Raw genomic sequence first — 26,924 nt, 5'->3', positions numbered from 1 at the left:
GAGGTCCTCTCTGGGCCCCCGGCGGAGGTGGGGGAGAGGCGGGCTGGAGCGGAGACCAGGGAGCCCTCTGCGTCAGCTGCTGCTCACTGCGCCGCTCCAGTACCAGTCAGGACTCACCCGCAGCTCCATGCTTGTGCCCGGCTCGACTCGTCCATCCTCGGAGAAGAGGCAGGTACCTGCCACCTGTCGGATACTGGGGAGGGGTGATGCGGAGGGCAGTGTTGTTTGAGGCTCAGAAAGTGAGGTGCCAACGACAGGCTGGGCAGAATGGGCACTAGAAATGTAGGGCGAGTTCCAGCTGCGCTGAAGATCTCCAGCTGTGGGTACCAGTTGTAGGGGGGAGGGGGGGCACCAGCTGACAGCCCAGGGTGCCAGGAAGAGCCATCTGTGCGCTAATCAGTGTGTTCTACGGAAACGCTGCTTGGGCAGGTCCAGGTCTCTGAGCCCTGGGTGGGATGTGGCTGAGAGTGACGCCTGGACACTGACAATCCTTTCCCCACGTGTGCGAGCAGCTCATTTACTCCCTCTGTCAAAGCTCCTGGGGGCTGTCTCTGGTCGGTTTGCCAAAGGGGGTGGGGTGGGGGGAGGGTAGCATTTAAGTGGAAGGGGAGATTTTCCACCAATCCCAAACCAGAAAGAGGCATCTTTGAAATCTTCACCAATCCCAAACCAGAAGCAGGCACGCGGTGCTCTAAGGCTAGTAACTTATATTTAACAGCCAAAGGGAGCCCTGGCCAATCCATTCTAGTTGTCCTCTAAGGAGTGAGCATCTACCTCCTGACCTGGCTGCTCTTCGAATGGGGCCGAGTTGGAGATCCTGCTGCTGCTCGCCTCCCCAGGCACAGGCATGAGAAGGTCCCCCAATGAGAACCCAAGGAAAAGGAGAGCTGGTTGAGCTGGGGTTGGATCAGCCACCCCTTCTCTGATGCTGTAGATAATGTCAAGCCGGGGTCGGAATGAGGACTGGAATGAGGGCCGGGGACAAGGGCGTCCTCTGAAGTGCATCATCAGGACCGGAGCTGAGTCAGTAGCCTCTGCTGAGACAGGGTGGAGGCCCCATCTTGGGTACTCCCAGTCCTCAGGGAGAGCCATCGAGAAACAGGCCAGACAGACTGGGAGCAGACCAGAGCACCAAGAGCCGAGAGGTTAAGAATCCTGCTCCTTCCTCCTGTGACCCTGCCCAGCCAGCCCCACTCCTTGGGCTCCGGGATCCTGAGCACTCCTACAGGTAGAGTGGAACTGCCCCAGAGCAGCTGGGCTTGCTCCCGGGAGCCCCGGGGAAGCTGCACTTGCTGTATTTTTCTAGGCAAAGGAGGAAGGAGCCCAAGAGGGCCCGGCCTTTTGCCGGTGGGTGGACTGGACATCTGGGAATGGGGCAAGCCTCGTTTGCCTTGCCACTTATGGGACACAGACCTGCTCAGAAAACCATGGCATTAGAACAGCACTCCCGCGGGGTAGCCTGGAGGCCCTTTTCTCCCTAGCCAGGTTCCCCCGAGGGTGCTACTACAAAAACTACCTCTAATTATAAGTGGAAGTATTCAATATAGTAATAATTACCATTTATTGAGCTCTTACTAGGTGCCAGGAAATTTACAAATATTATTTAATCCTCACACCTGTGAGGTATAACATTATTATTATTATTATTCCCATTTTACAGACTAAATAAGGTTCAGAGGGCTTAAGGGACTTGCCCACCGACTTAGAGCCAATAAAAGGGAAAGAAAGAATACAAGCCCAGGCTTAGAAGTCCATTATAAATGAGAATGGCCTGGGAACCTGAGGAGGTCTCACCTGCCTTTGTATCCGTGTGCCCTTGAGCACGCTGCTGTCTGCCTCTAGGGCTCTTCCATCTCAAGAGTAAAGCAGGCAGACAAGCACTGAGGCTTCTTCCTCTCCTCCAGTTTTGTGACTGGCACCTCCTTCTCCATATTTTTGCCTCCATTCCACCCCCATCCCTCTACCATCTTTCCAGTTCTATTTCCCCTTGAATCCCCCTTCTGTCCCATTTCAAAATCCCTCCCTTCAAACAGTCTTGTAGGATCTTGCCTGGCACGGGCCCACCTCAAGGGAGGGCCTGCCACTGCCCCTTTAATTCTGCCCAGGCTTGGAATGCCAGTGAGTGGAGCTAGCCATCTCCGTGAGGTCAGATAAGATACTATATATATCGGAGTCAGTAACCTGAGCTCCGGATTACCCGGCCCCAAGTCAGACTCCTGCCTCTGGGCTCGCCACTGCACTCCCTGCCCTGCTGGGGAAGGAGAAGCCCCCAGATCCCATCCCGTGTCCCTGGACACAGGTCAGTAGCTGTCCCTTTGCTATCCAAACTTCACAGGGCTGTTGTCCAGAGGGCCCTGGACTGTCTGTTTGGGGGAGCCCTGTCTGTTTGGGGGAGCATGTGAGAGGCTGCCCCACCTGGCCTGGTAGGTGCTATGAGCAAGACCAAAGGCTCAGAGACCAGGAAGAGGAGAGGAAGCCCTAGAGGAGAGAGGGAGCCTGGGGCTCTCCTGTGGGGTGGGGGCACCCAGAGGGAGGTGGTTGGAAAAGAAGACCTGAGGACTCCAGTATTGCCTGGGGGCCTATATCTTTGCCTTTTCTTGGAAGTGTAGCAATGCCCACCCCCTCCCAACCCCAAATCAAGAAGCGCCCTCTAGAGACGCCACCCTCAGCCCACCCAGCTCTTCTCCAGGCAGGATTCTGGCTCTAATCTCTGGTCTCTTTATCTAACCTCTTTGCCCCCTCCGATCCCTTGGGCAACTACTGGGATTGAGAGAGACTGAGAGGGGCCCCAATCCCCTTGGATGACCCCCTTCCAAGGCATCTGCAACTGGTGGGTCACTGGGTGCCAGCCCCTGAGAGATAGAACTGTGAGTGACAGGCCAGAGGGAAGGAGACAGGCTGGGACTCCTAGGGGCCTGAGGAGTAAACAGAACTCCTGGACGGTGAGAGCAAAATATCCACCACCCCAGCCCACCCCAGCCCTCACTCCGTGTATCCTCCACTTCTGCCAGGACAGCCCTCGTCCCAGGAGTTGCCACTTGTCGAGGCAGTGTCCCAGCAGCCAGGAGTGTGTGCGGCTTGGAAAGTGTCGAGGAAGGGAGACAGGGCCCCTCTCTCAGCCCACTTTACCCTTCAAGGTCAGCCATCAGCAGGGCCTCATTCCGATGTTATTAGCAAGCGGCTTTGGGAAGCTCTGAGGTCACCCCTGTGGAGGTTCCCAAGCACCTGTCGGGACTGGCTGGGATTCCCCACTCACCTGTCCCAGACATCTGGGCAGGAGGGAAGGGACTGACCCTGTTGAGGCATACCTCTGAAATCCGACTAGGGGCTTTCTAGTCAGGCAGTGGCAAAGCCACAGAAGCCGGCCTGCCTTCACCCCAGAAAGGAGAACGGATTGGGGCTCAGAGAGGGGCCTTGAAGGCTGCTGGGATGTGGGACATCACCCATTCTCTACCCTGGGGGCCAGGAGTGCCTGGGATTCCTGGGGAGCAAGTCCCTCTCCTGGCTGGGCAGGTTAGGGAGCCCTTCACGTGAGCAACAGGAAATGACAGTGGCTGATGTAAGGGTGCTGGTGGCCCCAGCAGGGATAGGGTTCATTTTAACCCCTGACTCACCTTGCCTGGGTACCTTTGGGAGAGGACCAAGTTGCCACAAATGTAGAAGGCCAAGGGGGAATGTCCATAACCAGGCCTTGGGCCGGGGCCCTACTGGGGCCAGATGCTGGTGCCAGGGGACACGCAGGAGCTTGGCACCACTGGGTGAAATGGAGGCCTCCTGGACCATCTCACAGCCGATCAGCATCGTAAAGGGGCTCAGGTTGCAAGTGGCTTCACTTTCATTGGCCTGCAGTGGAAACTTGAAGGGCAGCTCCTCCGGGAGTCTGTACCTGCCATGCTGTTGCCTAGACAGTGGGTGCCTAGATCCACCCCCACCCCTTGCTACAGCCCCACCCCCACCCCCCGAGCCAGCTCAGGGAGAGGCCAGGGAAGCGTGAAGTGGGGGCCTTGGCTTCAGTGCAGCTGTTAGCAGACAGAGCACGTGTAGGTCCCGATCCAGCTCAGCCACTCCCAGTGTGACCTTGAGAAAGTTACATCACTTCCCCGAACCCTAGTTTCCTCATCTGCAAATGAACATAATGGTAGCACCTGTTGCTTAGGGCAGTTGTGAGGATTAAGTGAGTTAATACACCATGTCCCAGAAGTCCTAGTGCAGTTTTAAGCTTTAATGACTTCAGAAATATGAATGCTAAACGCTTCATGTGAATGTTTCATTATTTAAATTGCTTGTCTATTTTTTTAAATTTTGAATGACAATGTTTTGAATTTCAATTTAATGTAAAAAATTAACCTTCAAATGATGTTTGTAAGTTTGAGGTCTTTATTTAAGTAAATTATTAGTTAAAGCTTCAGTTCTCTCATGTGGCAGTGGGTTAAGGATCCCAGCATTGTCGTCTGCATCTGATCTCGTCAGATCTCGGAAGCTAAGCAGGGTCAGGCGTGGTCCGTACTTGGATGGGAGGACCCCAGCATTGTCATTGCAGCAGCTTGGGTCGCTGCTGAGGCAGGTTCGATCCCTGGCCCAGGGACTTCTATATGCTTTAGGTGTGGCAAAAAAAAAAAAGTAAAGCTTCGAACTGACACTCCATGTAAAGTGCACTTAGAAGCGTGCCTGGGGCTCAGGGAGGGCTGTCTGAGCATTGGACCTCAGGCTGCTGAGAAATGAGAAGCTGCATGTGAAACACTCAGCGTGGTGCCTGGTCCAGAGGTGTTCAGTACGTGCTGGCCGGGCGACAGCCAGCTGGCTCACGCATCCTTTCAGGAGGAGGAATGCCACCACATCTCCCAAGAAGGGGAGACTGAGCCCAGCCAGAGGAAGTCCGGCAGAGCCGGGAGGAGCGGAGGCCCCTCTGGGAGAGCAGGACGGGGAGGAGGCTGGCGAGGAGATTGCCCCTGCTGTCCGAGGTGGCAGGCACCTGGGGAGGCGCTGCCTGGAATCACATGCCTGTACTTGCCAGCTCTGGGTAAACAGTGAAAGGAGTTGGGCAGCAGGGGCCCCACGCTGGGCAGGGAGGGGGACGGGGGATCACAGCCAATGGGCTGGCCTCCCACTGCCCCATGAAAGGGCCATTCAGTTCAGGCCGTTCCTTTGGCAACAGGGAGACTCTTGCAGCCATGTGAGCGCCCGTCCTGTCCCTGTCTTGCGCAGCAAGGCTAGATTCAGGGCCCTGGCCCGCCCTCCCACCCAAGGTGCATTCTGCAGGCTCCCAGGACAGCCCGTGCCAGGTAATGCCAGGGGCACCAACCCACCTATCTGCTCACCTGAGAGGTGCTAGCCCTGAACTTAAGAGTAAAACTGGGGGCTGGGGGAGGGGATGGGCCTGCCCCAGACCTCAGTCCCAATAGGGAGCCTCTCCCCAGAGAGGGGATCTATAAGCCAGCTGCCTGCACTTAGAGGCAGCTTCCAGGGGGCTGTTAGTGATGGCTGCTGCGCCAGTGGGAGGTCTGTCACCAGCCTGCCAGATTGAAAAGAACAGGAGAGTGGGATTTAAGAGCTCTCCTGGGATTCTTGGGGGCTGGAAGGTGGGATTTCCCCTCCAGCCCCCAACCCTTCCCAGGGCTGCTCGTGGGCCATCCCAGGGTCGTCCCTGTCTGCCGTACCTTGTTTGGACCTGGCACTTTGGCATCTGCTGGAGAGGTCGCAAGCTTGGGGCACAGCCTGCTGAATACCAATTCCCTGGGAACCTGAGTGTGGGGGAGGGGAAAGGCCCATGGCGGGGCGGGGGTTGTGTCTGATTGGCTGCCGGGTGTCCCAGAGCCCAGCTCCTGAGGCCTGGAGTCTCTTTGACTTTGAATTATTGATGGAGCTCTCTCCAACGTGAAATAGAGCAGGACTGGTCCCCCCACCGCCGCCCCCCGGCCCTACCCCCACCCCCACCTCTTTCTGTCTCTCCCCCTGGCCTCCCTCAGCCTTCATTCTCTTCCTTCCCTGGACCCCAGAAAGCTAAGCAGATAGGAGGGAAGCTTGTGGTTTCCCCCTAACCCTGCATGAGGTCCTCTTCCAGTTATTTTTTTCCTACATAGAGGTGAAAGTTGTGCTGGAGGTAGGAGCACAGTGGGCGAGGGAGTGTCCAGTGAAGGGTAGGGGGTCCCCTGGCCAGGTGGGGAAAAAGTGGTTGGTAACTACAGGTCAGACCTCTCTGATGCCGAAAACGGCTGGAGGGCTTCGGCAGGGCCTGGAAGTTCTGTTGTGGGGCCTAGATGGAAGGTGCCACCTGCCGCTCTGCCACCCCTGCACCTCTCCCACGCCTTATATGGACTGAGTTTCTAGAGTTCTCTGCTCAGCCCTCTGCATGTGGGGCTTGGCACCAGCTCCTCTCTGCCCGCATGGGCTGGGCTGCCAGCCTGGGGCAAGCTGTGGGCTGCCCACTGCCCGCTTATCCGCTCATCCCGCTGGGAGCTGCAGGGAGAAGCCTGGCGCCCAGGGCTGCGGTCAGAGGCCGGCCAGGCCAGGAGACAGCCAGCCCTGACGTTATTATAGGCCTACAAACGGAGGAGCCGGGCCGCCTGGCAGGGGCTGGGGGAGGAGATAATAACCACTGTCCTTGTTGAGGGCTTTCGTGTGTTATTATCTCATTTATTCCTCGCGACAACCCTGTGAGGTAGGAATCTAATGATGATTATTACACAGATGAGGAAGCTGGGGCTCAGAGAGGGTCAATGACTAGTGCAAAACCACCCAGCTAGTCAGCGCAGGGCACAGCCCTTACACACACGACTCTGAGGGTCCTGCACCCCCACCACCCCAGGAGCCCCCAAGAGCCACTGCTGACCCTCAAGGAAAGGAGCCAATCCCACTTGCTCCTCCCTTTAAAGTACCTTGCCCTCCAGCTCCATTGTAGATGAAGCCTGCAGGTTTAGGGTGATGGAGGGACTCTGGGGGTCCCCACATGAGCCTAAATGTGATGGGGGTGTGAACTGAGGTAAAGTCGGAAGAGCACTGGGCTGGAAATCTGAGAGACATGGACGCCAATCCCGGCTCTGCTAGTGAGTGACCCTGGGCAAGTCAGCAGCCCTTCTCCCAATTGTACGACAGAGGACTTAAGATGGACCACCCTGTAGGGCCCTCCAAACTCCTCGATTCAGAGATTCTGTGTTCCTTTAGCAGGCCCACCCCACTGCAAGGACTGCGGATGGGGCCCCGGATTGCTGCCTGCAGTGCAGGATTTTAGCCTCTAGGGGGCCCCTTTTGCACAAGTCATTATCACCATGGTGGTGCTGGTAGGGGAATGGGAATCCCTGTGAGGCCACAGGCCCTAACTCCACTGAGAACCAAAGGTTTGGACCAGTGAAGAGGGTGGACTCCACGACATGAGGATCCCCCACGGCAGCAGGTGACCGTGACCAGGGAAGAATGAGGTCAGGCACACTCTCTGTCACTCGCCGCCACCTCTCCACAGCCCCCTCTCTTCCTTTCTTCATCAGGGATCTTCCTTTCCTCATCAGGGATCTGGCCAAATGATCCTCGGGTCATGCCAGCTCAGACAGCGTAGGATTCCCAGGACTCACTCATGCCACCGGTCAGAAAGAAGGGGAGCAGTCTTAACTCTTGGAGTGTCCAGCGTTTTCAATCCAGGGCATGAGGGCGGTGGCAACCCCCCACCTCAGGAGTATCTGCAGAAGCAGAGGAGAGGAAGCAGATGGGATCTGGGTTGGAATAGCACTTGCTGCTTGAGGGGCTGCTGAGGTAGGGCAGTCCCTGCCCTCACACTGAGTGTACTCAGAGTGGGCAGGACATGCTGAGACTGATTGCCCCCCTGTGGTTTATAAAAGCCAACTCAGGGGAAAATGAATCTGACTAGTATCCATGAGAATACAGGTTCGATCCCTGGCCTCGCTCAGTGGGTCAAGGATCCAGCATTGCTGACAGCTGTGGTGTAGGTCACAGATGTGGCTCAGATCTCGCATCACTGTGGCTGTGGCATAGGCCGGCAGCTGCGGCCCTGCTTTCACCTCTAGCCTGGGAATTGCCATGTGCTGCGAGTGCAGCCCTTAAAAAAACAAACACAAAAAGCCAGTTTACCCCGTGTGCTCTCTCTAAGGTGTGAATGCATGGGTGCATGGAGACCTGCGTGCCTGCATGTGCGCTCACATGCAGAGGTGTGTCTCAGTGGTGGGCAGCAGACTGTGTGGTTCCTGGTCGAGATCTTCGGTCTGGCCAACTGGGGATGGAAAGCAGGTGCGGTGGGATATGACCCCCCCGCAGGACCCTCTGACAACTACTTTCCTTGTCTTTCAGCCCATGAGGCTCCCAGTCCCCAGTGAGTGCCGCCCTGAAGGATGTCCCAGCTCTCCTCCACCTTGAAGCGCTACACAGAATCAGCCCGCTACACAGATGCCCCTTACGCCAAATCAGGCTATGGCACCTACACTCCCTCTTCCTACGGGGCCAACCTGGCCGCCTCCTTCCTGGAGAAGGAGAAGCTCGGTTTCAAGCCGGGCCCCTCAACCAGCTTCCTCACCCGTCCCCGTACCTACGGCCCCCCATCCATCCTGGACTATGACCGAGGCCGCCCCTTGCTGAGACCCGACATCATCGGAGGTGGTAAGCGGGCGGAGAGCCAGACTCGGGGCACTGAGCGGCCTTCAGGGAGTGGACTCAGCGGGGGCAGTGGATTCCCTTACGGAGTGACCACCAGCTCCCTCAGCTACCTGCCCGTGAATGCCCGCGACCAGGGGGTAACCCTGACCCAGAAGAAGTCGAATAGTCAATCGGACCTGGCCCGGGATTTCTCCAGCCTCCGGACCTCAGATAGCTACCGGCTAGACCCGGGGAACTTGGGCCGCAGCCCCATGCTGGCCCGCACGCGCAAGGAGCTGTGCGCCCTGCAGGGGCTCTACCAGGCAGCCAGCCGCTCTGAGTACCTGGCCGACTACCTGGAGAACTATGGTCGCAAGGGCAGCACGCCTCAGGTGCCCACCCAGGCCCCTCTCTCACGAGTCCCTGAAGTCCTCAGCCCCACCTACCGACCCAGTGGCCGTTACACTCCGTGGGAAAAGAGCAAGGGCCAGACCCCTGTATCCAGCCGCTCCAGCTCCCCCGGGCGAGACACCATGGTGAGTTTGCCCCCTGGGGACCTGGTGATGGACTGGGGAAGGCAGCCACTGATGTACAAGAGCCAGGCTGAGGCAAGGACTCCCAACTTGACTGATGATCAAAGGCAGAGGTTTTCTTCTCGGACCTCACAGGGGCTGCTCTTGCAGCCCAAGTGGGGACGAGCCAGGGAAGCCACCTCAGCACGTCTGGTGCCCTCGGGGCTCAGGACCTTCCTTGCTTAAGGGCCTTCCTGTTCTCCCTAGGAAACCTACTTCACCACCTGTGCCCTTGATGGTGGCCCAGCAGTGCTCTTGGAAATACTCAGCTACCCCCACATATACTGCGATTCTTGTCTTCTACTTTCCCACCCAACATGCCCAGGTTCCCTGCAGGCCCTGCCCTGTCCTGAACTGAATGCTGAGACCCCCAGACCACCACTGGGCCCTGTGGTAAGAGGGGCTTCCTTGACTGCCTGCGTCTCTCCTCCTGCTCAGACTATTACCTTCTAGCCCAGAGATGGGCTTAACCCTGGGACATAAGACATCAGGGCCGGGGAGGGGAGAGAGTTCCCATTGTGGCACAGCAGAAACGAATCTGAGTAGTATCCATGCAGATGTGGGTTCAATCTTTGGCCTCGCTCAGTGGGTTAAGGATTTGGCATTGGCCATGGGCCATGGTGTAGGTCGCAGGTGCCGCCCGGATCCCACATGGCTGTGGCTGTGGTGTAGGCCAACAGCTGTAGCTCCGATTAGACTCCTAGCCTGGGAACCTCCCTATGCCAAGGGTGCGGCCCTAAAAAAGAAAAAAGGAAAGGAAAAGACATCAAGGAAGAGGGGCTGTCCTCAGATGGACCCTGCCTGGCTCAGGGAGTGAAGACAGGAGTGGTTCTCATGTATCTTTGGAGAAAAGTGGTAGAGAAGTTTTGTCGAGGACTTTAGACAATCCAGTCCCTTTCTACTCCGATCCTGGCTGAGCTCAAATAAGGGAGGAGGCTCAGCCAGAGACCAAGTAAGGGCAGGCATGGCCCTGCTCCCATCTAACCCTTGAACACCTCTCTACATTCTGCCTTTGCTGTAGTAACTAGTTTACCTATTAGGTGGTGAGCTGTCAGAGGATGAGAGAGAAGTCAGCTCTCTAGGCCTCTCCCCATGTGCCTCGCTCAGTGCAGACCTCAGCTGACTGCTGATCCCATGGATGAGTGGGTAGCTGGGAGGGCGGGGGAGGGTGAGTGGATGGGTGGGGGGATGAGTGGGTGCATAGAGGGACAGGACCCACAGGCATGTGGATGTTGATTGTGTCTCCTTCATTACTTTACGGACCCTTCCCCTACTTTTAGGACATGTGTCTTTGGGGACCAGTTTCTGTGCCATAGCAAGAAATGCTGCCTAGGGGCCCTGTCCAGAATAATGGAGCAAGGGTGCAGGATGGAGGCGGGGCTTTGAGTCATTGACCTTGAAGCTTGTCATAACTAAATGTCTTGAGAGGGAGCTCCCACTGTGGCACAGTGGATTAAGAACCCGACTAGGATCCATGAGGATGTGGGTTCAATCCCTGGCCTTGCTCAGTGGGTTAGGGATCTGGCATTGGCCCTGAGCTGTGGTGTAGGTCACAGATGTGGCTCAGATCCCCCATTGCTGTGGCTGTGGTGTAGGCCGGCAGCTGCAGCTCCGATTCGATTCCTAGCCTGGGAACTTCCATATGCCACGAGTGTGGCCCTAAAAAAAAAAAGAAAAAAGGTCCTAGAGAGGACAATTTTGATACCATTACTTAGAAAGTCTTGGCCTTGCTGGGCCATCTCTGAAGTGTCACAGGAGATGCCGGAGCTGGTGCCTCCCGGAACATTCAGACCCTGTGAGGGCAAGGCTGGCTACACTGGAGGGCTGGTGTAAACAAGGCGTGCTAGATGATGGAGCCGGCCCGGGAGAGAGGGGCTGTGCTCTCAAGGACAGATGTGGGTTAGAGCCTGACACCCATTCCAAAGCAGACACCCCCGGCCCCACCTCCACCCCCAGGGCCAGGGTGAGGGGAGTTTTAAGAGAGGACCTCAGAGGGGTGGCAAATTGACCCAAGCAAACTCAGCCACCCTCACATCCCTCCTTCCCGCCCAGAAACAGCTCACAACACACTTAAGTAGCAGCAGCCCTACAATCAAGCTAGCGTTTCACTCTGAGCTCACGCTCAGGAAGATACCATCCACTGGGAAAGGCCCCTCTTGATTTAACCTCAGACCTTGATTTAACCTCACCTTCTCTCTCCTCACCACCCTTACCCTTGCTTTTGGAGCTGACATCTTGCTGTGGTTAGAACAACCCTGTTCATGGGGCCTGGACCACTTTTTTCTAGAACCAGGTCCAGTTTCAGAGTTCCTGTCATGGCTCAGTAGTTAACGAATCTGACTAGGAACCATGAGGTGGTGGGTTCCATCCCTGGCCTCGCTCAATGGGTTAAGGATCCAGCGTTGCCGTGAGCTGTGGTGTGGATCACAGACGAGGCTCGGATCTGGTGTGGCTGTGGCTGTGGCATAGGCTGGCAGCTGTAGCTCCAGTTGGACCCCTAGCCTGGGAACTTCCATATGCCATGGGTGCAGCTCTAGAAAAGACAAAAAAAAAAAAAATAGAACCAGGTCCAGTTTCTTTTTCGATCTCCATGTGGGGATTTTCTGTCTCATTCATTCCTTCACGGTGCTCAGCTTACTAGCAGCGTGACCTCAGGGAAGTTCCTGACCGTCTAAACCTGTAAAGTGAGATCCGCATTGTTCCCACTTCATGGATTATTTTGAGGCGTCAAAGGCTGCAGGCGAATGGGCCTGACACACAGTAAGTGTTCAAAAAATATCAGTCTTCTCAGTCCTGCCACCTCCCAGGAGCTTCGGGAGGTAGGAGAGGCGCGAGCCACATTCCCCGCCCTCGGTGCATTTGCAACGAACTTGGGGAAATAAGCTCTAAAAATAATTGCAATAGAAGGCAGTCCTAGGTGTTTTTCAAGGTCAGAGGTGGTGGGAAAGGGAGAGGTCACAGAGGCTGGGTTGGGCTGCTGTGACCGCTGGAGGAACAGTTTGCCTCTTTAACCTTGGACACCTCTCATCTGAGCTGTTTCCTCAGCCATAAACGGGAATGGTCACACCTGCCCTGCCCTGCCCAGCTCACCGGGATGTCATGAGGCTCGAAGCAAATAATGGATGTGGAGGAATCTGAAACCAGTAAAGCGCGATGGTAGCATTGGTTTAAACTTCAGCAGGGAAAGGAGAGGATGGAAAAGGGGAATCTGGCAGCTGACTAGAGTCGGGAGCAGATCACCGCCGGGAGGAAGAAAGGTGGGGGAAAGCACATCCTGTGGCAGAGTCCAGTGAGCTGACTCCTCTGGGGCCCCCTGGGGCAGCCCTGGCCCCCGGGGTCTCAGGGTAGCTAACTTGAACTACAACTGGCCTTCATAAAGGGAGGTCAAAAGTAGGCCCAGGAGCTCCCATAGCGGCTCAGTGGGTTAAAAACCTGCCAGAGTGTCTGTGAGGATGTGGGTTCCATCCCTGGCATTGCCACGAGCGGTGGTGTAGGTCAAAGATGCAGTTTGTGTCTGGAGTTGCTGTGGCTGTGGCATAGGCTAGCACTACAGCTCCAATCTGACCCCTAGCCTGGGAACTTCCATATGCGCAAGAGTGGCCGTGGAAAAAAAAAAAAAAAGCCCAACCAGGGAGTAGAAGAGTTCTAACCCGACTCTCGTTCCCCTCGTTCATAGTAACAGCCCACACGAACTTGGAATATCACAGATTCAGTGAAGGATTGGTGGAGGGGGACAAGAATTCTGAGTAAGCTGCCCTGGCTTAAGCACCCCAAAATGCCAGTCCACAGAGGTGCCAATCAGCCTAGAACAAGGAAGGCTACCCCAGGCTCTACCTTCTGTTGGAATGGAGACAGATTAGAGAGGAGGGAGGTCTGTGTTGAGATTTAAAAAAAAAAAAAAAGGAAAAAAAAAAACTTTCACCACCCCAGTTGAGACTCCAGGCCAGGCCAGGTGTTTCTGCAAACAGCCAGGAGCCCAAAGTGCCCAACCTGGTCATGTCCCCACTCTGCCCATCTCTCCTGTTCCCTTGGGCCTATGGAAGGACAAGCTGTTCCCATTGAGCCCTGCCAGGGCTGGGCTTTAACCCCTACAATCCATCCTAATCCTCCTCTGCTCCACCCCCTCCAGCTGCTCCCTCCCCGGCCCTGGCATCCTGCCTGCCAGCCTCAGCTCTGCCCTGCTCCGGCCACCCCCTCCTCTCCCCAGGAAGAGCTGGGGTTGGCCAGGGCCCTCCAGAGCCGTCCCCAGGCCCGGCACCTGCTGCTCAGATGCAGAGCCAGGGACCGAGGCTCAGAGCCTGGCCCAGCCTATTCCTTCCACACCCTTGCCCTCTGCTCTGGGACCTGTTGCTGGGAGTGGACGGCCTGGGAATCTAGAGTACCTGGGTCCTATTTGCCACTGGGGCTGCTGACTCATCCCCTGAAGCCTTGGGTTCCAGCTGTTCAGTGACAGGGAGATTATATAAGCTGAGGTCATGTGATTTTTTTTCTCTCGGGTGGGACTTTGGACTTGACTGCTGCCAAGCGGTAGGGGGAAGGGAGGAGTCTTACTCCAAAGAGAACATGTTGAGGACAGCAGGGGCTGTCCCAGGGCTCCGGGGTGAGAAGGGTGACCTTCGTCTCTGTCCCCTGCCTTCTCACTCTGTTTACTCAGCCACGCTGAACTGCATCCCTGCTGTCCTGTTTGTCCAGCTTGGCAGCCTTAGACCCTGGGGCCTATCCTCACCCACCCTGAGGAGGATGAACTTTCTGAGGGCCTGAATCTGTGTTGACAGCCTAGGAAGGTCACATAGAGGGGATTTTTAAGCCAGAGGGGTCCCATGGCCAGGACCAGTACTTGCTGCTGAAAAAAGAAAGGGCGGTCAGTTTGTGACCTGTGGTTAGAAGCAGCAAGATAACCCATGACTCCATCCCTTGAAGGCCAGCTGTGGGCTGTGACCTGGCTGGTGGCCTTGGCGCTGCCTTACCCAGGCTCCGTTTCTCGGTCAGTGCCCAGCACCGTGCTCCCTATGTCGTCCTCCACCTCCACTCCAGGACAGCCCCATGTGTTTCCGTGGCGCTGGGTGGGGCTCAGCAAGGCAGAAGTCAATCCAAGCCTGGCAAAATGTTCCCTGCCCCGGGGCAGCCGCTCCACTGACCCTCAGCCGCAGAAGTGAACATCACGTTCTGGGCCCAGAGCCGCACATGTGACCCCCTGAACCCTCTCACCTTCATGGATACATAAACCCGGCACCCCACACAGAGGATAAGGGGGAGAGGGAAGTGCGTGGGCCTCTGGAATCCAGCTGGTTCAGGCCAGACTGCCCCTGGGCTCAAGGGAGTAGGAACTTTGGCCTCCTGGGGTCTGAGTGATGCAGAAAGGCGGAGCTTCCTACCGACCTAGGAAGGGCTGACCCGGCCTCCCTCCCCAAGGGCGCTGAGCCCCTAGCAGTTCAGTCATTCAGGCCACCAGTCTGTCCATCTGCAGTGGTAATAGCAGGTGCATGCAGGAGCTGGGCTACGGGCCTTGATGTGTTTGCCTGGGCCTAAGCAGTGTTTCCAAACCCGGGACCAAGCCCACTAAGATCTGAGGAAGCAAGATATAACTTCACAGTGTTGCCTTTGCAGAGAGCTAACCCTGACTTTTTTTTTTTTTTTTTTTTTTTTTTTCTATCTATCTTATTTTTTTCTAGGGCCGCACCTGTGACATAGGGAGGTTTCAGGCTAGGGGTGGAATCAGAGCTGTAGCTGCCGGCCTGCACCACAGCCACAGCAACGCCAGATCCAAGCCACGTCTGTGATCCTTAACCCACTGAGCTCACAGCAACGCCAGATCCTTGCCACACTGAGTGGGGCCAGGAATCAAACCCAAATCCTCATGGATACTAGTCAGGTTCACTACTGCTGCGCCACAACAGGAACTCCCCTGACTTTATTTTTTTTTTTTATTTTTTTTTTTGTCTTTTGTCTTTTGTCTTTTTGTTGTTGTTGTTGTTGTTGTTGTTGCTATTTCTTGGGCCGCTCCCGCGGCATATGGAGGTTCCCAGGCTAGGGGTTGAATCGGAGCTGTAGCCACCGGCCTACGCCAGAGCCACAGCAACGCGGGATCCGAGCCGCGTCTGCAACCTACACCACAGCTCACGGCAACGCCGGATCGTTAACCCACTGAGCAAGGGCAGGGACCGAACCCGCAACCTCATGGTTCCTAGTCGGATTCGTTAACCACTGCGCCATGACGGGAACTCCGCCTGACTTTATTTAAATACTCCATCCATGCCATGAAGGATTGGAGGTGAGAAAATTATTTATCCATAGGGGAAGCAGGCCAAGCACAAGCTCTGAGAAATGGCTCCAAAAAGAAAGAAAGAAAGAAACTACGGAAAAGGGCAGTTCCCGTCATGGCTCAGTGGAAACGAACCTGACTAGCATCCATGAGGACGCAGGTTTGATCCCTGGCCTTGCTCAGTGGGTTAAGGATCCGGCATTGCCATGAGCTGCAGTGTAGCTCAAAGACACGGCTTGGATCTGGAGTTGCTGAGGCTGTGGCGTAGGCCAGCAGCTACAGCTCCGATTAGACCCCTAGCCTGGGAACCTCCATATGCCCTAAAAAGACCCCCCCCCCAAAAAAAAGGTCCAGAAAAGAGCCCTACTCAGATTAGCTCTGTGTTTTTGAGGCAGAAAGTCATGGAGCAGGAGCCAAACTCAGATCCCAGACCATGTGCTTTACCCATCCCGTTTCAGGAAATGGCATCGAGGAGAAAGGGTCTCTCAGGGGCTGGGCTGGTTGAGAAACGATCACAGTTCTCAGTTCTCTGTTGCTTGTGTCCTGCACCCCTCAGACCTGCCTAACAAGACTGGACCCTGTGTGAATTCTTTCCGCCCAGACTCCTTAAAGGGTTCCCATGCCGGAGCTTTCCCCTTCCGGGCCTCCCTGCTCCCAGCAATGCCCCTAAACTGTGTGTCCCAGGAAAGAGGGAGAGAGCGTACTGGCAGAATGCCACCATGTCCCGGGGTGGCCGGCCTACGTCATGGGGAGACCAGCCAAATGCTCCAGCGGGTGAGCACCTGATAGACAGCGCTGCCTGCAGCTCGCTTAATTCGACATGCAAACCCCAGCTCGCCCCACCCTCTGAGGCTCAATGGGACTTCTAGGATGCCCAGCAGAGCCGGGTCTGGCCCCCCTACGTGACAAGCTCAACATCTTCATTAAGCACCCACTAAGAGAACCCACAACCCTGCCCTGGAGGAGGTATCAGTGTGATGGTACAATCAACACACTACCTCAGACCATAAAAGAAGTCTTAGAGACACTTAGAAAACAAAGGTAAACATATTAAGACAAATTCACACGGTAGAAACTAAATACTGGGGACTGAGTGTGTACAGTAATGAATGGGGTATTTAGAGTTGGGTGGAGTTCATTAGAGAAGGCTTTGCTGGAGTTCCCCCTGTGGCACAGCGGGTTAAGAATCCGACCACAGCAGCTCCAGTCACTGTGGAGGTGCAGGTTCGATTCCCAGCCTGGTGCGGTGGGTTAAAGGGTTGGTTTGGAGTCTTCCATATGCCTCAAGTGTGGCCGTTTAAGAAAAGAAGAAAAAAGACTTTATGGAAAAACGTTGAGTGTTGAGCAGAATTTACAGGCAGGTAATTGACAGAGACCAGGAAGGGCATTCCAAAATTTCCTGGTAGTTGTTACAAGCATGGGTATTCCTATGGGACAGGTCTGGGTTCAAAGCCCCACGCTGCCATTTACTAGTTTTGTGGTCCTGGCAAGTCATTTGACCTCTCAGGGCTCAAGATCCTTCATCTAGAACAGAGAGATAACAGTTAACCACCTCATTGTGCTATTATACAAGTTTACTGGGATAATATATATAAACCACTTAGCAGTGCCTGGCATTTGGTAAGCACTTAATCAATCAATGGCAGTTTTGTTTTTTAAGCAGAGAAGGCAAGTGCTAAAGCAGGTTGGTTTGGCAGCAGGGATCAGAGAAGGGCAAGGGTGGAGACAGTGATGTCGTCTAGGCTATGGACAAGAGCCGCACAGACAGGGCTGCCTGAGGCTTCCAGATTGGATAGAAGAGTCAGGTGTTACAGAGCCGGGGAGTGAAGTGACGAAATGCAAGCACTGCTGCAGACAGTGTAGGACTGGTTCAAAAGGGTGTGGTTAGACAGAAGGAAGCATGGAGAAAAAGGCCGTTGCATTTTGTCCAGGGTTCAGGTTTGGTCACCAGGCAAGGATAGTGACCGTGGAGATCACCCCTCCTCACATCACACCCTCACTTGTCACCCAGGAGAATGCCCTGCAGCTCGTGCCTCCTGCCCACTCCTCCCACCACCCCGTCTGTGCTCCCCTCTCAACAGCACAAAATCACTGTTCTGTGGGAGGCCTAGGGTACAGCCATACATGCGTCCTGGACACATTCCCCATGTGCCTGTGGTCATGTGTGCAGTGCTCGTGTACATGAGGGGATGAGCAGGCCAAGAGAACAGAAGGAGGCCACAGATGAGTAACAGGCACACTGCTGCCTCTCAGAGTATTTTTAAATGCTAAAAATACTGGCTAAAAATAGCCATCAAGCCCCAAACAAGATACTTTCTCCAGGCAAAGATTCTGTGTCCCTTGCTGATAGGTGAGGCGGGTGGAGCAGCAGGAAGAAAACACTAAGACCTCTGATCTTGAAGCTTTGTTGCCCATAGGGTCAGAGAAATACACTCACCCCCACACCAGCTGAGCACCTATTTCTCCACCATAATGTTACTTTCTCCCCATCTCCCCAAAACAAAGCAAAATTTGAGATTCTCAGGAAGATGGAGTTAGGTAACTGGAGAGAAAACACCAGAGAAGGTTCTGTCCTGGGACCAAAAGGGACAGTGACCATTGTACCTTATGAAAATACAGGCATTGCTTCTCTTGATAATGGGCCAAACTAGGTAGGACTAGAGGAAGGGGGAGCTCAATTCTGAAGCCATGTGAATGTATCTTCCTGACATGGGCCAGCGACCCTCGCAGGATGTATGGATGTTGGCCTCCAAGGAGGCCCCCTGAATGCTGTGCAAAAGTTTATTCGTGGGTGCATTTTCCCCTGGAAATTCAGTACAGAGCTTTCATCGGGTTCTCAGAATGAACTGCAGCCCCCCAAAAGTTAGGAATCTCAGGCTGACTTTGGGAAAGCTCTCCTGGCTGACACTCGGCCTTGGTGACGGGTCCCCGGCGGGTCTCTAACACAGCTTAGCCCGGGGTCCCACCCCCCCGAGGCAAGGTCGGGGCTCCGCGCTCCAGTCCCACCCATCCCCGGTGACTGCAGGTCTCAGCCGCTGGCCGGCGGGGTCCCACAATGGCCTGGGGGTTGCGAGCAGCCGGGCGGTGGGCGGATCCGCGGGAGGCGCGTGGGCGGCCAGGGGCGCGGCCTCACTTGGGTCCGCGTGCAGGCTCTGGGAGGCGGGGTCGGTAGGAGGGGCGGGGCTGGAGCCCTGGCCCCGCCCCTGCGCTGACGTCGCGCGGCCCCAGCCGCCCGCTCGGACGCCAGTCGGCGGAGCGCTAGAGCGGGGACCGGGGCGGTTGGCCGCGCGCGCCGGGGAGGTTGAGGCGGAGGAGCGCGCGGTCGGCCCGCCGTAGCGGTTACCGCTGGGCGCCGCGGACGGTGTCTTGTGGCTGCCTCGCCGGCTTGGGCGTCCGGGCCGTGAGACCGCGCGGTACTGCCCCGCGCCCTCTTGGCCAACGTTAGGCGAGGGGCCGAGCCCGCCCCCCCCTCCCCAGCATGCGCACCTCGTACACCGTGACCCTGCCCGAGGAGCCCCCCGCCGCCCCCTTTCCTGCCCTCGCCAAGGAGCTGCGGCCGCGATCCCCTCTCTCCCCTTCCCTGCTGCTCTCCACCTTCGTGGGGCTCCTGCTCAACAAAGCCAAGGTACGCGGGGCCCTTTTCCCAGACCCCCACTCCGAGGGCTGGCTTCCGCCCCCTCCCCCGCCTTCGTCCGCCGCGCGCCTGTGCCCGGATTCTTCCCAGCCCCCACCTCTCCTTTCCCTGGGTCTCCCGGCAAGGAATGCCCCCTCCCCAGGTGATCTCACTCTTACTCGCGGCCCCCTCCCCTTGTTGAGGTCCCAGCCCCTCCCTGAGTAGCCCCTCCCGCCCGACCCCGACACCAGGTGGCTCTTGGGCACTTAATTCCTGGCACCTATCAGGACAGGTGCAGGAAAGCGTAACCTTGACTAGTCCTCGCTGTGTGCAGGAACGGGCACCTCGCGGGCGTGACTCCTTCAAGGCCAAAACCCACCCAGAAAGGCTGGTCGGAAAGGGGCCGCCTCCCTGTCATTGATCCCCACAGGCCCTCTCCCAGAGGGTCCGTAACAGGTCCTTTGACCCCGAGAAGGGCAGAGGAGGTGCAGCCGGGGAAAGAGGTCAACATCCCTTCTTCTCCTCCCCAGTTCTGCTAAGTGCATGCTGGATCCCTCAAATGACGTAGCCACCCCAGTGATGCTGGGGCTAAAGGCTGGGCACTGCCCCCTCGGGGAAGGGAGAAGGGGCCAGAGCTTGACAGATCTTATGTAACAGCACCAGCTCCCGTGTTGGCAGTGCGTGCACTGCCCCGTGCCAGGGCCACACCAGGCTCCTTGGCCGCAGCCAGGACTCATGGCTGACCCTCATGGCACAGGTGAAGTAAGCCAGAAAGCTCTTTCCTGGGGTCTCTAGGTTTGTGAAGGCGCAAACCTCCATCAGCCTTTCTTAGATGGCCCGTGTTCCCAGATGATTCCTTGGCCTTTCTGTGGAGGGGGCTCTTGCTGAGCCTCCCTGCTCCTTCCCTGGGAAGTGAATGTTGTGTGTTTACTGTCTTTGGAGGTGGCATCGACTTTCTGGAACAGTGGTTGCTGAGTCAAGTTAGGTTTGCTGAGGGCTAATTTTAAGGCAGTTCTTGACCCCGAACTTTCTCAGCCCTTTGCACTTGAGTCCCAGCATCCCAGCTGGAGTCACTTCCTTCTCTCCTGGTGAGAGGCTGGCTGTGCAGGGTCTCTCCCAACTTCTCCAGTTCTAGCCTCTCCCTGTCAGCCCTGAGGTAGGATTGTTTTTTCCCGGTAAGAAAGGTCACTCCTGGAACATTTTGTTCCTCTCTGGAATGGAAAGTGCTGACTTTCCCCGGAGCTCCTGATTTCCTCTTCACAGCTGGACATAAAAGAATATCTGGCCGAACAGAGAACAGCCCTGCTCTCCCCTCCACTCCCACTCCCTGACTCCTCTTACCCAGTTGCCTTCTACCCTGATACTCAGAAATTGGCAAGTAGTTTTGAGCTCACCCCCAGAACTGAGAAAGTGGCTGCAGGGAGACCTCATCTTCCTGCATCTCTCCACCCTCCGGGCCATAAGTAGGGTTAGATCCTTAAGAGTAGCAATCATAGATGGTGATCTGTTCTTCTTGACCCTCCCTCAGCTGGGTCACAGTTAAGTGTCAACCCCACAGGAATGCTTCATTAGAAAGATGACTCCAGTCCTATTGTTCCCCCCCCCCCACCGGTGCTTCTTGACTGCTGTCTCAGCCGAGGGCCCACTTTGGCCAACAGTGACAGTCACCAGCGGGAGAATGCTTTGCTCCTATGGCCTGTGTAGGCAGGTGTTGTCTGGGGGCGGGGAGAACTGGTAAAGTGCTGCCAGAAGTAGGTGGAAGAGTGGCTGTCTGTCCTGGGGAAGAAGCAGGTACTCGGTCGTGGGCAGGCTTTAATGTTTAGTTCCAAATGGGCGACACGGAGACGTCATTGTTTTTGTTGGGCCCCAAGTCGTCCTCCAAATGCGGCTAAGGTCTTTGTCCAGGGAGTTCTCTCTCTTGTGGCACTCTGACTGGCACATCAGGGTTTTAGATGTCAGAAAGGTGAGCTTTAAATTTTGTGTTTGGGACTCAGACCCTGCTTTGTGCTTCGGTGGCTGCTTTTACCCCACCTGCTGCCAGTAGGCTTTTCTTTCTAGCTACAGATGGACACCAGGTTTCTCTTTGGGTTTAGGTGTTTCCTTCCCTACCTGTTAGTGTTAGACCTAGTAATCGGCAAGGAGGGATCTTACTTGTGGGATCAACAGGGCCATTCCTGAAAAAAGCCCTCCTTCAGCCTACCTTTCCCAACCCCACCCCCTTATGCTGACAACCTCATGGGCTTTGAGCTGCTGACAGCACACGGCATGAGTAATTTTAGCTGAGTTATTTCAGGCTCCTGTTCTGATCAGGGTTGAGCTGGCCCCACGCATGCCCCAGCCAGCGTTGCTCCAGAGTTGCCTCCTCCCGGGTCCCCTCCCTGAGAGAGAGGGTGGCAGGCTCATCTCTTTAACCCTTTGAGCCTGGAGGTTTCCTGACTCCTTGGAGGCTGGGCCAGGATTAGCCAAGAGATCTGGACAAACAATACAGTCCTCAACTGAGCACCTGTTCTCTCCCCCACCCGCTCCCCAGCCTCCACAATAGGAACAGGAGCAAGAGTAGCACCTTCAGCCAGGTGCTTACCTCTGCTTGGCCGCTATCTGCCATCGGAAGGATTCCCAGCCAGTGGCCAGTGAGGATGTTGAAACCTGAACCAGGCAGGGAGGATTCTCCCAGGCTTCCATCGGCCCTTAGGGGCTGAGCTCAGCTAGAAGGAATTCCACCTGTCTCCAGCAAGTCGGAATAGCAGGCCAACTAGAGATTTTTCCCCAGCTGGAGATCTAAACTCAGTTAAGGTGTTTGTCATTGAACTTTGCAGGACTTCCTTGAGGAGCTTATGATGACAGCTGTTTTATCTATCAGACATCTAGGGGTACAAATGTAGGGTCATTTGAGAGGGCACCTGGATTTGGGACCTGAGATTTCTTGGAGCCAGGAATGAGATATGTGAACACCGAGTCGCTGGCTCTAATCTCCAGTTTCCGATATGGCAGAGAACGAAGAGTAACATAAAGATGAGAGAAAACACATAGTCGATAAAGGAAAGCAAAGTATTTTTGTTGTGAAGAATATTTTTGCTGTGTGTTGGAAAGGACAGGCATTCCTCACCCCTCTTTCCTACAACATTCGTAGACTAAAGTTGAAGAGACAATACTGTGTGCGACCTGATTCTAGTGGCTACAACTGGCAGAAGGTTGCAGAGAGAACCTAGTACAGGCCGGGCCTCTTCCTGCAGCCTTATGTGCCACGTGTTCTTTGCTTACAGAACTCTAAGAGCGCCCAGGGTCTGGCTGGTCTTCGAAACCTTGGGAACACGGTAAGTTTTTCCCAGCCCACTTCTTTCCTGAGGCCACTCCCTACCATCCCAAGTGGGACCATCTAACCAGGGTCCCTTCCTGGCTCCAGCTGACTCCCTACCCCCTAGGCCAGTTGGTACCTGCCCTTCCTGGCTGGTGTTTTACAGAATGGCTGGGCTCTGCCTCATTCCTTGCCCCCAGCAGGGAGTACTGCTAAAGAGGAGTTGTCCCTTTAACCCTCAGCTTAGCTCCTTTTCTGGATTCTTCTCCGCAAGGACATCCATCACTTCCCACCCACTTCTGTCCGGCTCACCCACACCCTTTTGTACACCTCTGTAGTAAATGCCCAGTTACGTCACCCGTGCCAGCAGTGGGAATTTGCCTCACTTCACCGCTTTCACTTACAAAAAGAGGAACTTGAGGCTGTGGGAGGATCCATTTCTGGGCCAGATGAACCAGAGGGCCTTGGGTAGGTATTAAGTAAAAAGACACGCCAGACAGGGGTCTTTGTTCCGCTGCTGATTGCCTGGGTGCTCTCTTGCAGTGCTTCATGAACTCCATCCTGCAGTGCCTGAGCAACACCCGGGAGCTGAGAGACTACTGCCTCCAGAGGCTCTACATGCGGGACCTCAGCCACAGCAGCAGTGCACACACGGCCCTCATGGAAGGTGAGGGCCCATCCTTGGACACTGCATGCTTTTCCACTCCACCAGTGCTGCGCTCTAGTCATGTGTTATATGTGCCTCTCTTTCTTCCCTTTGGCTTCTCTTTGTGGGGACCCTAGTTTCTTAGAGAAAATGGTCCATGTGTCCTTCACTCCTACAGAGTTTGCAAAACTAATCCAGACCATATGGACCTCATCCCCCAATGATGTGGTGAGCCCCTCTGAGTTCAAGACCCAGATCCAGAGATACGCACCGCGCTTCGTCGGCTATAAGTAAGGGCTTCAGGGACACATCCTCCGCACCGTGGGTGGGGGCAGCAGCAGGGCCCAGGGGCAAGAGGTATTGCTCACTCTCTTTCTTCGGGTTCAGTCAGCAGGACGCTCAGGAGTTTCTTCGCTTCCTTCTGGATGGGCTCCACAACGAGGTGAACCGGGTCACAGTGAGGCCCAAGTCCAGTCCCGAGGGCCTCGACCATCTCCCGTAAGCAGGAGGAGTGCTGGGGGCAGGACTGTGCCCGCTTCTCTGGGAGTAACGAGTGGGGAGAATTCTGGATATTAAGGGTTTCGATGGCTGGGCCTTTAAACTTATCATGGTTTGAGCACTGACCCCCTTGTCTTCCTCTCTCTGGGTCCTAGTGATGATGAGAAAGGGCGCCAGATGTGGAGGAAATATCTAGAACGGGAAGACAGTCGGATCGGGGGTAAGTGCGGGCATGGGGGAACACCCGCCTGTCCTGGGACCTGCCTGAGCAGAGCACAAGAAGCCTGCTCTCCCAGGGACCCCTTCTGCTGCCCAGCGCCCGGCACCAAAGGCCTGAGGCAGGAGCCATGAGGAGGGAGGAGTCTTGGTGCTTAAGCACCTCGTGTCCGTCTCTTCTCCAGATCTCTTTGTTGGGCAGCTGAAGAGCTCCCTGACGTGTACGGATTGTGGTTACTGTTCTACAGTCTTTGACCCCTTCTGGGACCTCTCCCTGCCCATTGCTAAGGTATGTACCCCTGCCGCTGCGCTGTTGAAAGACCCACTATGACTTTTCCATGTCATCGACCTCTGACCTTTACCTTGCTCTCTTCCAGCGAGGTTATCCCGAGGTGACTCTAATGGATTGCATGAGGCTCTTCACCAAAGAGGATGTGCTGGATGGCGACGAGAAGCCAGTAAGTCACCTTCCAAGACAGCGAAAGCTCATCTCCCAGAGCCCTCTCGGGGGCAGACTGGCACGGGAGCTGCTGGATTTGGCTGTCGACCTCTCTGTGAGTCCTTGCCAGCCCTGTCTGTCGTGTTTTTCAGACGTGCTGTCGCTGCCGAGCCAGAAAACGCTGTATAAAGAAGTTCTCCGTCCAGAGGTTCCCAAAGATCTTGGTGCTCCGTATCCTTCAGATCCATCAGGGCAGGGATGTGACTTGTAGAGAGTGGCCGATGACCAGGGGCCAAGGCGAGGGCCAACAGAGTAGGAAACAAGGAAGCTTCCTTCTCTTGTTTGCTAGTCTGCTTCCTGAGACTCGCAGTCACCCTCAGGGACTCCGTCTCCTTTTCTTTGACTCTTCTTGTTACCCTCTTTGTCCTTGACACATATCAATGCCAGATCTGAAGCGGTTCTCGGAATCCAGGATACGAACCAGCAAGCTCACAACATTTGTGAATTTCCCACTAAGAGACCTGGACTTGCGAGAATTTGCCTCAGAAAACATCAGTGAGTACTTTTCAGCTGGAAGGGCAGAAGCAAGGCACAAGTGTCTGAGATACAGATGGGAGGCCAGGAGGGGGAGGGAGGCAGCTAAGGAGTGAGATGTGGACACGGGGTGCAGAGGCGGGACGGGAGGGGCGAGGGATGCCTTGGGGGCTTGACACGCTCTGCCTCCTCCTCAGACCATGCTGTTTACAACCTGTACGCTGTGTCCAATCACTCCGGAACCACCATGGGCGGCCACTACACAGCCTACTGCCGGAGTCCCGTCACGGGCGAATGGCACACTTTCAATGACTCCAGGTGAGACAGGCCTCGGGGCGGGCCCGGCTGTCAGACCCCCGCACCTCACCCAGAAGAGGTCAGGGCCAGAAGGTGTGTCGCTGCCCCTGGGAGACTTTCCAGAAAACAGCAGGAGAGGGGGCCAGGGCAGGGGTGTCTGCTAGATCTGGGACGGCCCCCCTCCGCCAGGCTGACCTGCCCTGCTCTCTCCGCAGCGTCTCCCCCATGTCCTCCAGCCAAGTGCGCACCAGCGACGCCTACTTGCTCTTCTACGAGTTGGCCAGTCCGCCCTCCCGCATGTAGCAGCCAGGAGCTACGTCCCGTCCGCCCTTCCCCGTGGTAGCCCCACACCCTGAGTTTTTTAAAAAGACAAAAAAAAAAAAAACAAAAAACAAAAACAAACCCTGACGTATAAGAAAAATAAAGGAAAATGAAGCTGCCAGCAGGAGTTGCGGCAGCATGGCCGGGATCTGGAGGCGGGAGCCGGGCGCTCCGCAGCCGGCCTGGCAGGGAAGATCCGCAGGACACAGACCCAGCGGGCGCGGCGCCCCTCGGCTGTTTGCATTTGCACACCCGCAGCTCGTTCCTGTGTGTGAGAAACGGCAGCATCTGTGGGGAGAAGACAGCACCTCGGCGCTGCGCGGCCGCGGCCTCCCGAGAAGACAGCGCCCTCTAGAGCCTGCGGGGAGGATCGCCCCCGGGAGCGCCCCGCCTTCCTCACCTGGACCCCTGCTCACCGGTTCGGGAGCAAGGAAAACACCTGTGAGCCAAGAGCCCTCTTAACGCTGCTAACCCCAGGGGGACAGATGAGGGGACATCTTTGAAAAAAAGCTGTTTTTGGTTTTTAGAAGCCCAACTTTTTTAAAAAATTACCATAACTAAAGTTTTCAGACTGGAGATGCTCTCCTTGACACCTCTTCACAGCTGGGACGTCGTGCTGGTCATTTTTCTTTCTTTCCTTTTTTTTTTTTTTTTTTTTTTTTTTAATTCTTCAAATACAGATTTTCTAGTGCTAGCCCCCAGTGGTGCTAGGTGGGAGTTGGCCAGACCCCAAACACAGCCACAGTAGATCTGGGATCTGACAAGTTTTTTGTTTGTTTTTTTAATGTTTTGGATGGAATCTAGTTGCCTCCAAGAACTGTGCCTTATAGCATTTGGGGACCAGGGGGTGACTGCCCCTCCCTGAAATATCCCACAGCCTCTTCCCTTTTCCCCGGTGCCATGTTCAGAGCCATTGGAAAGCTCGGGGTCTTGCCCTCAGCCCCTGGCTCGTTTCGCATCGCAGTGAGGTGAAGAGGAGAGTAGGTCAAAGATTTCTGATAGTGTTTCAAGTTCTGCCCACCTGCTTCCTCTAACCCGCCCCTGGTCTGCTCCCCAGCTGTTGGAAGGATAGCACGAGCCCCCTACCCTCAAGCTTCTCCCCCCTTTAATTTATTCCCCCTTAACAAGCTCTCCTCCGCCTTCCTGCCCCAGCCCCCTTCTCAGAACCTCCTGGCATAGGCCCTTTGGACCGAGTTTCTCAGGGATGCCCATGCCACCCCCCGGCTCCTCTTGGCATCAGTCTGCAGTCCGGCCTGGGAGCTGGAGCCTGGGTGTTTGGGGACATCTTGCCTCAATTGTATGATTCTCTGCCATGGGCGTGATTGTGCCCTACACAGCTGGGCAAAACTCTGTGCTGTCCCAGGAGAGAAGCCCTTCAGCACCCAGGAACCGGGCTCTGGGCCTGGACCTCTCTGCACACCCACACAGCTGGGCCCTGCCTGTGTCCCTTGGAACCCAGGACTTTCCTGAGCTCCCAGGAGGCATCCGGAAAAAAACACACCCTGAGTTTAACTGGCCTGACACGCTTCTCCAGGGAAGACCTGTGAACCTGAGCCAAAGGGCTGGGGTACACTTGTTTACTGTGTAAGCAAGAGTAGAATGTGTGATGTACAGTGGAACCTTGTACAGAATAAATAATAGCTTTGAGAGATGA

At 55.7% G+C, this 26,924-nt stretch overlaps 1 protein-coding gene across 9 annotated transcripts; it reads left to right on the top strand.

Moving 5' to 3' along the window:
* USP2 (ubiquitin specific peptidase 2) lies at positions 1-26,924 on the top strand. 9 transcript variants are annotated; one of them, XM_005667433.3, is made up of 13 exons: positions 1-168; positions 8,296-9,113; positions 22,288-22,338; positions 22,863-22,986; positions 23,144-23,255; positions 23,353-23,463; positions 23,619-23,683; positions 23,865-23,968; positions 24,057-24,137; positions 24,271-24,349; positions 24,566-24,673; positions 24,850-24,970; positions 25,165-25,860. In XM_005667433.3, exons 2-13 carry the CDS (start codon positions 8,337-8,339, stop codon positions 25,250-25,252), a joined length of 1,821 nt encoding a protein of 606 aa, XP_005667490.1. In that variant the 5' UTR covers positions 1-168; positions 8,296-8,336; the 3' UTR covers positions 25,253-25,860. The 9 variants fall into 9 exon arrangements, with proteins under 9 accessions (XP_005667490.1, XP_020918631.1, XP_020918630.1 ...); XM_005667434.3 differs by lacking the exon at positions 1-168 and adding an exon at positions 2,183-2,299 and having other exon boundaries at positions 25,165-26,578; XM_021062974.1 differs by lacking the exon at positions 1-168 and adding an exon at positions 5,154-5,282.

Source organism: Sus scrofa, chromosome 9 (genome assembly GCF_000003025.6).
Source record: "Sus scrofa isolate TJ Tabasco breed Duroc chromosome 9, Sscrofa11.1, whole genome shotgun sequence".
Lineage (NCBI taxonomy): Eukaryota > Metazoa > Chordata > Mammalia > Artiodactyla > Suidae > Sus > Sus scrofa.
This window is presented reverse-complemented; position numbering and strand designations above follow the sequence as displayed.

What these genes read in the sequence shown, in the direction of transcription:
- USP2 (XM_021062972.1), top strand. Translation starts at nt 8,337, where the DNA reads ATGTCCCAGCTCTCCTCCACCTTGAAGCGCTACACAGAATCAGCCCGC. An exon ending in ACACACGGCCCTCATGGAAG is followed by an intron (nt 22,987 to 23,143) that starts GTGAGGGCCCAT and finishes TCACTCCTACAG; the next exon opens with AGTTTGCAAAACTAATCCAG. An exon ending in GGAAGACAGTCGGATCGGGG is followed by an intron (nt 23,684 to 23,864) that starts GTAAGTGCGGGC and finishes TCTCTTCTCCAG; the next exon opens with ATCTCTTTGTTGGGCAGCTG.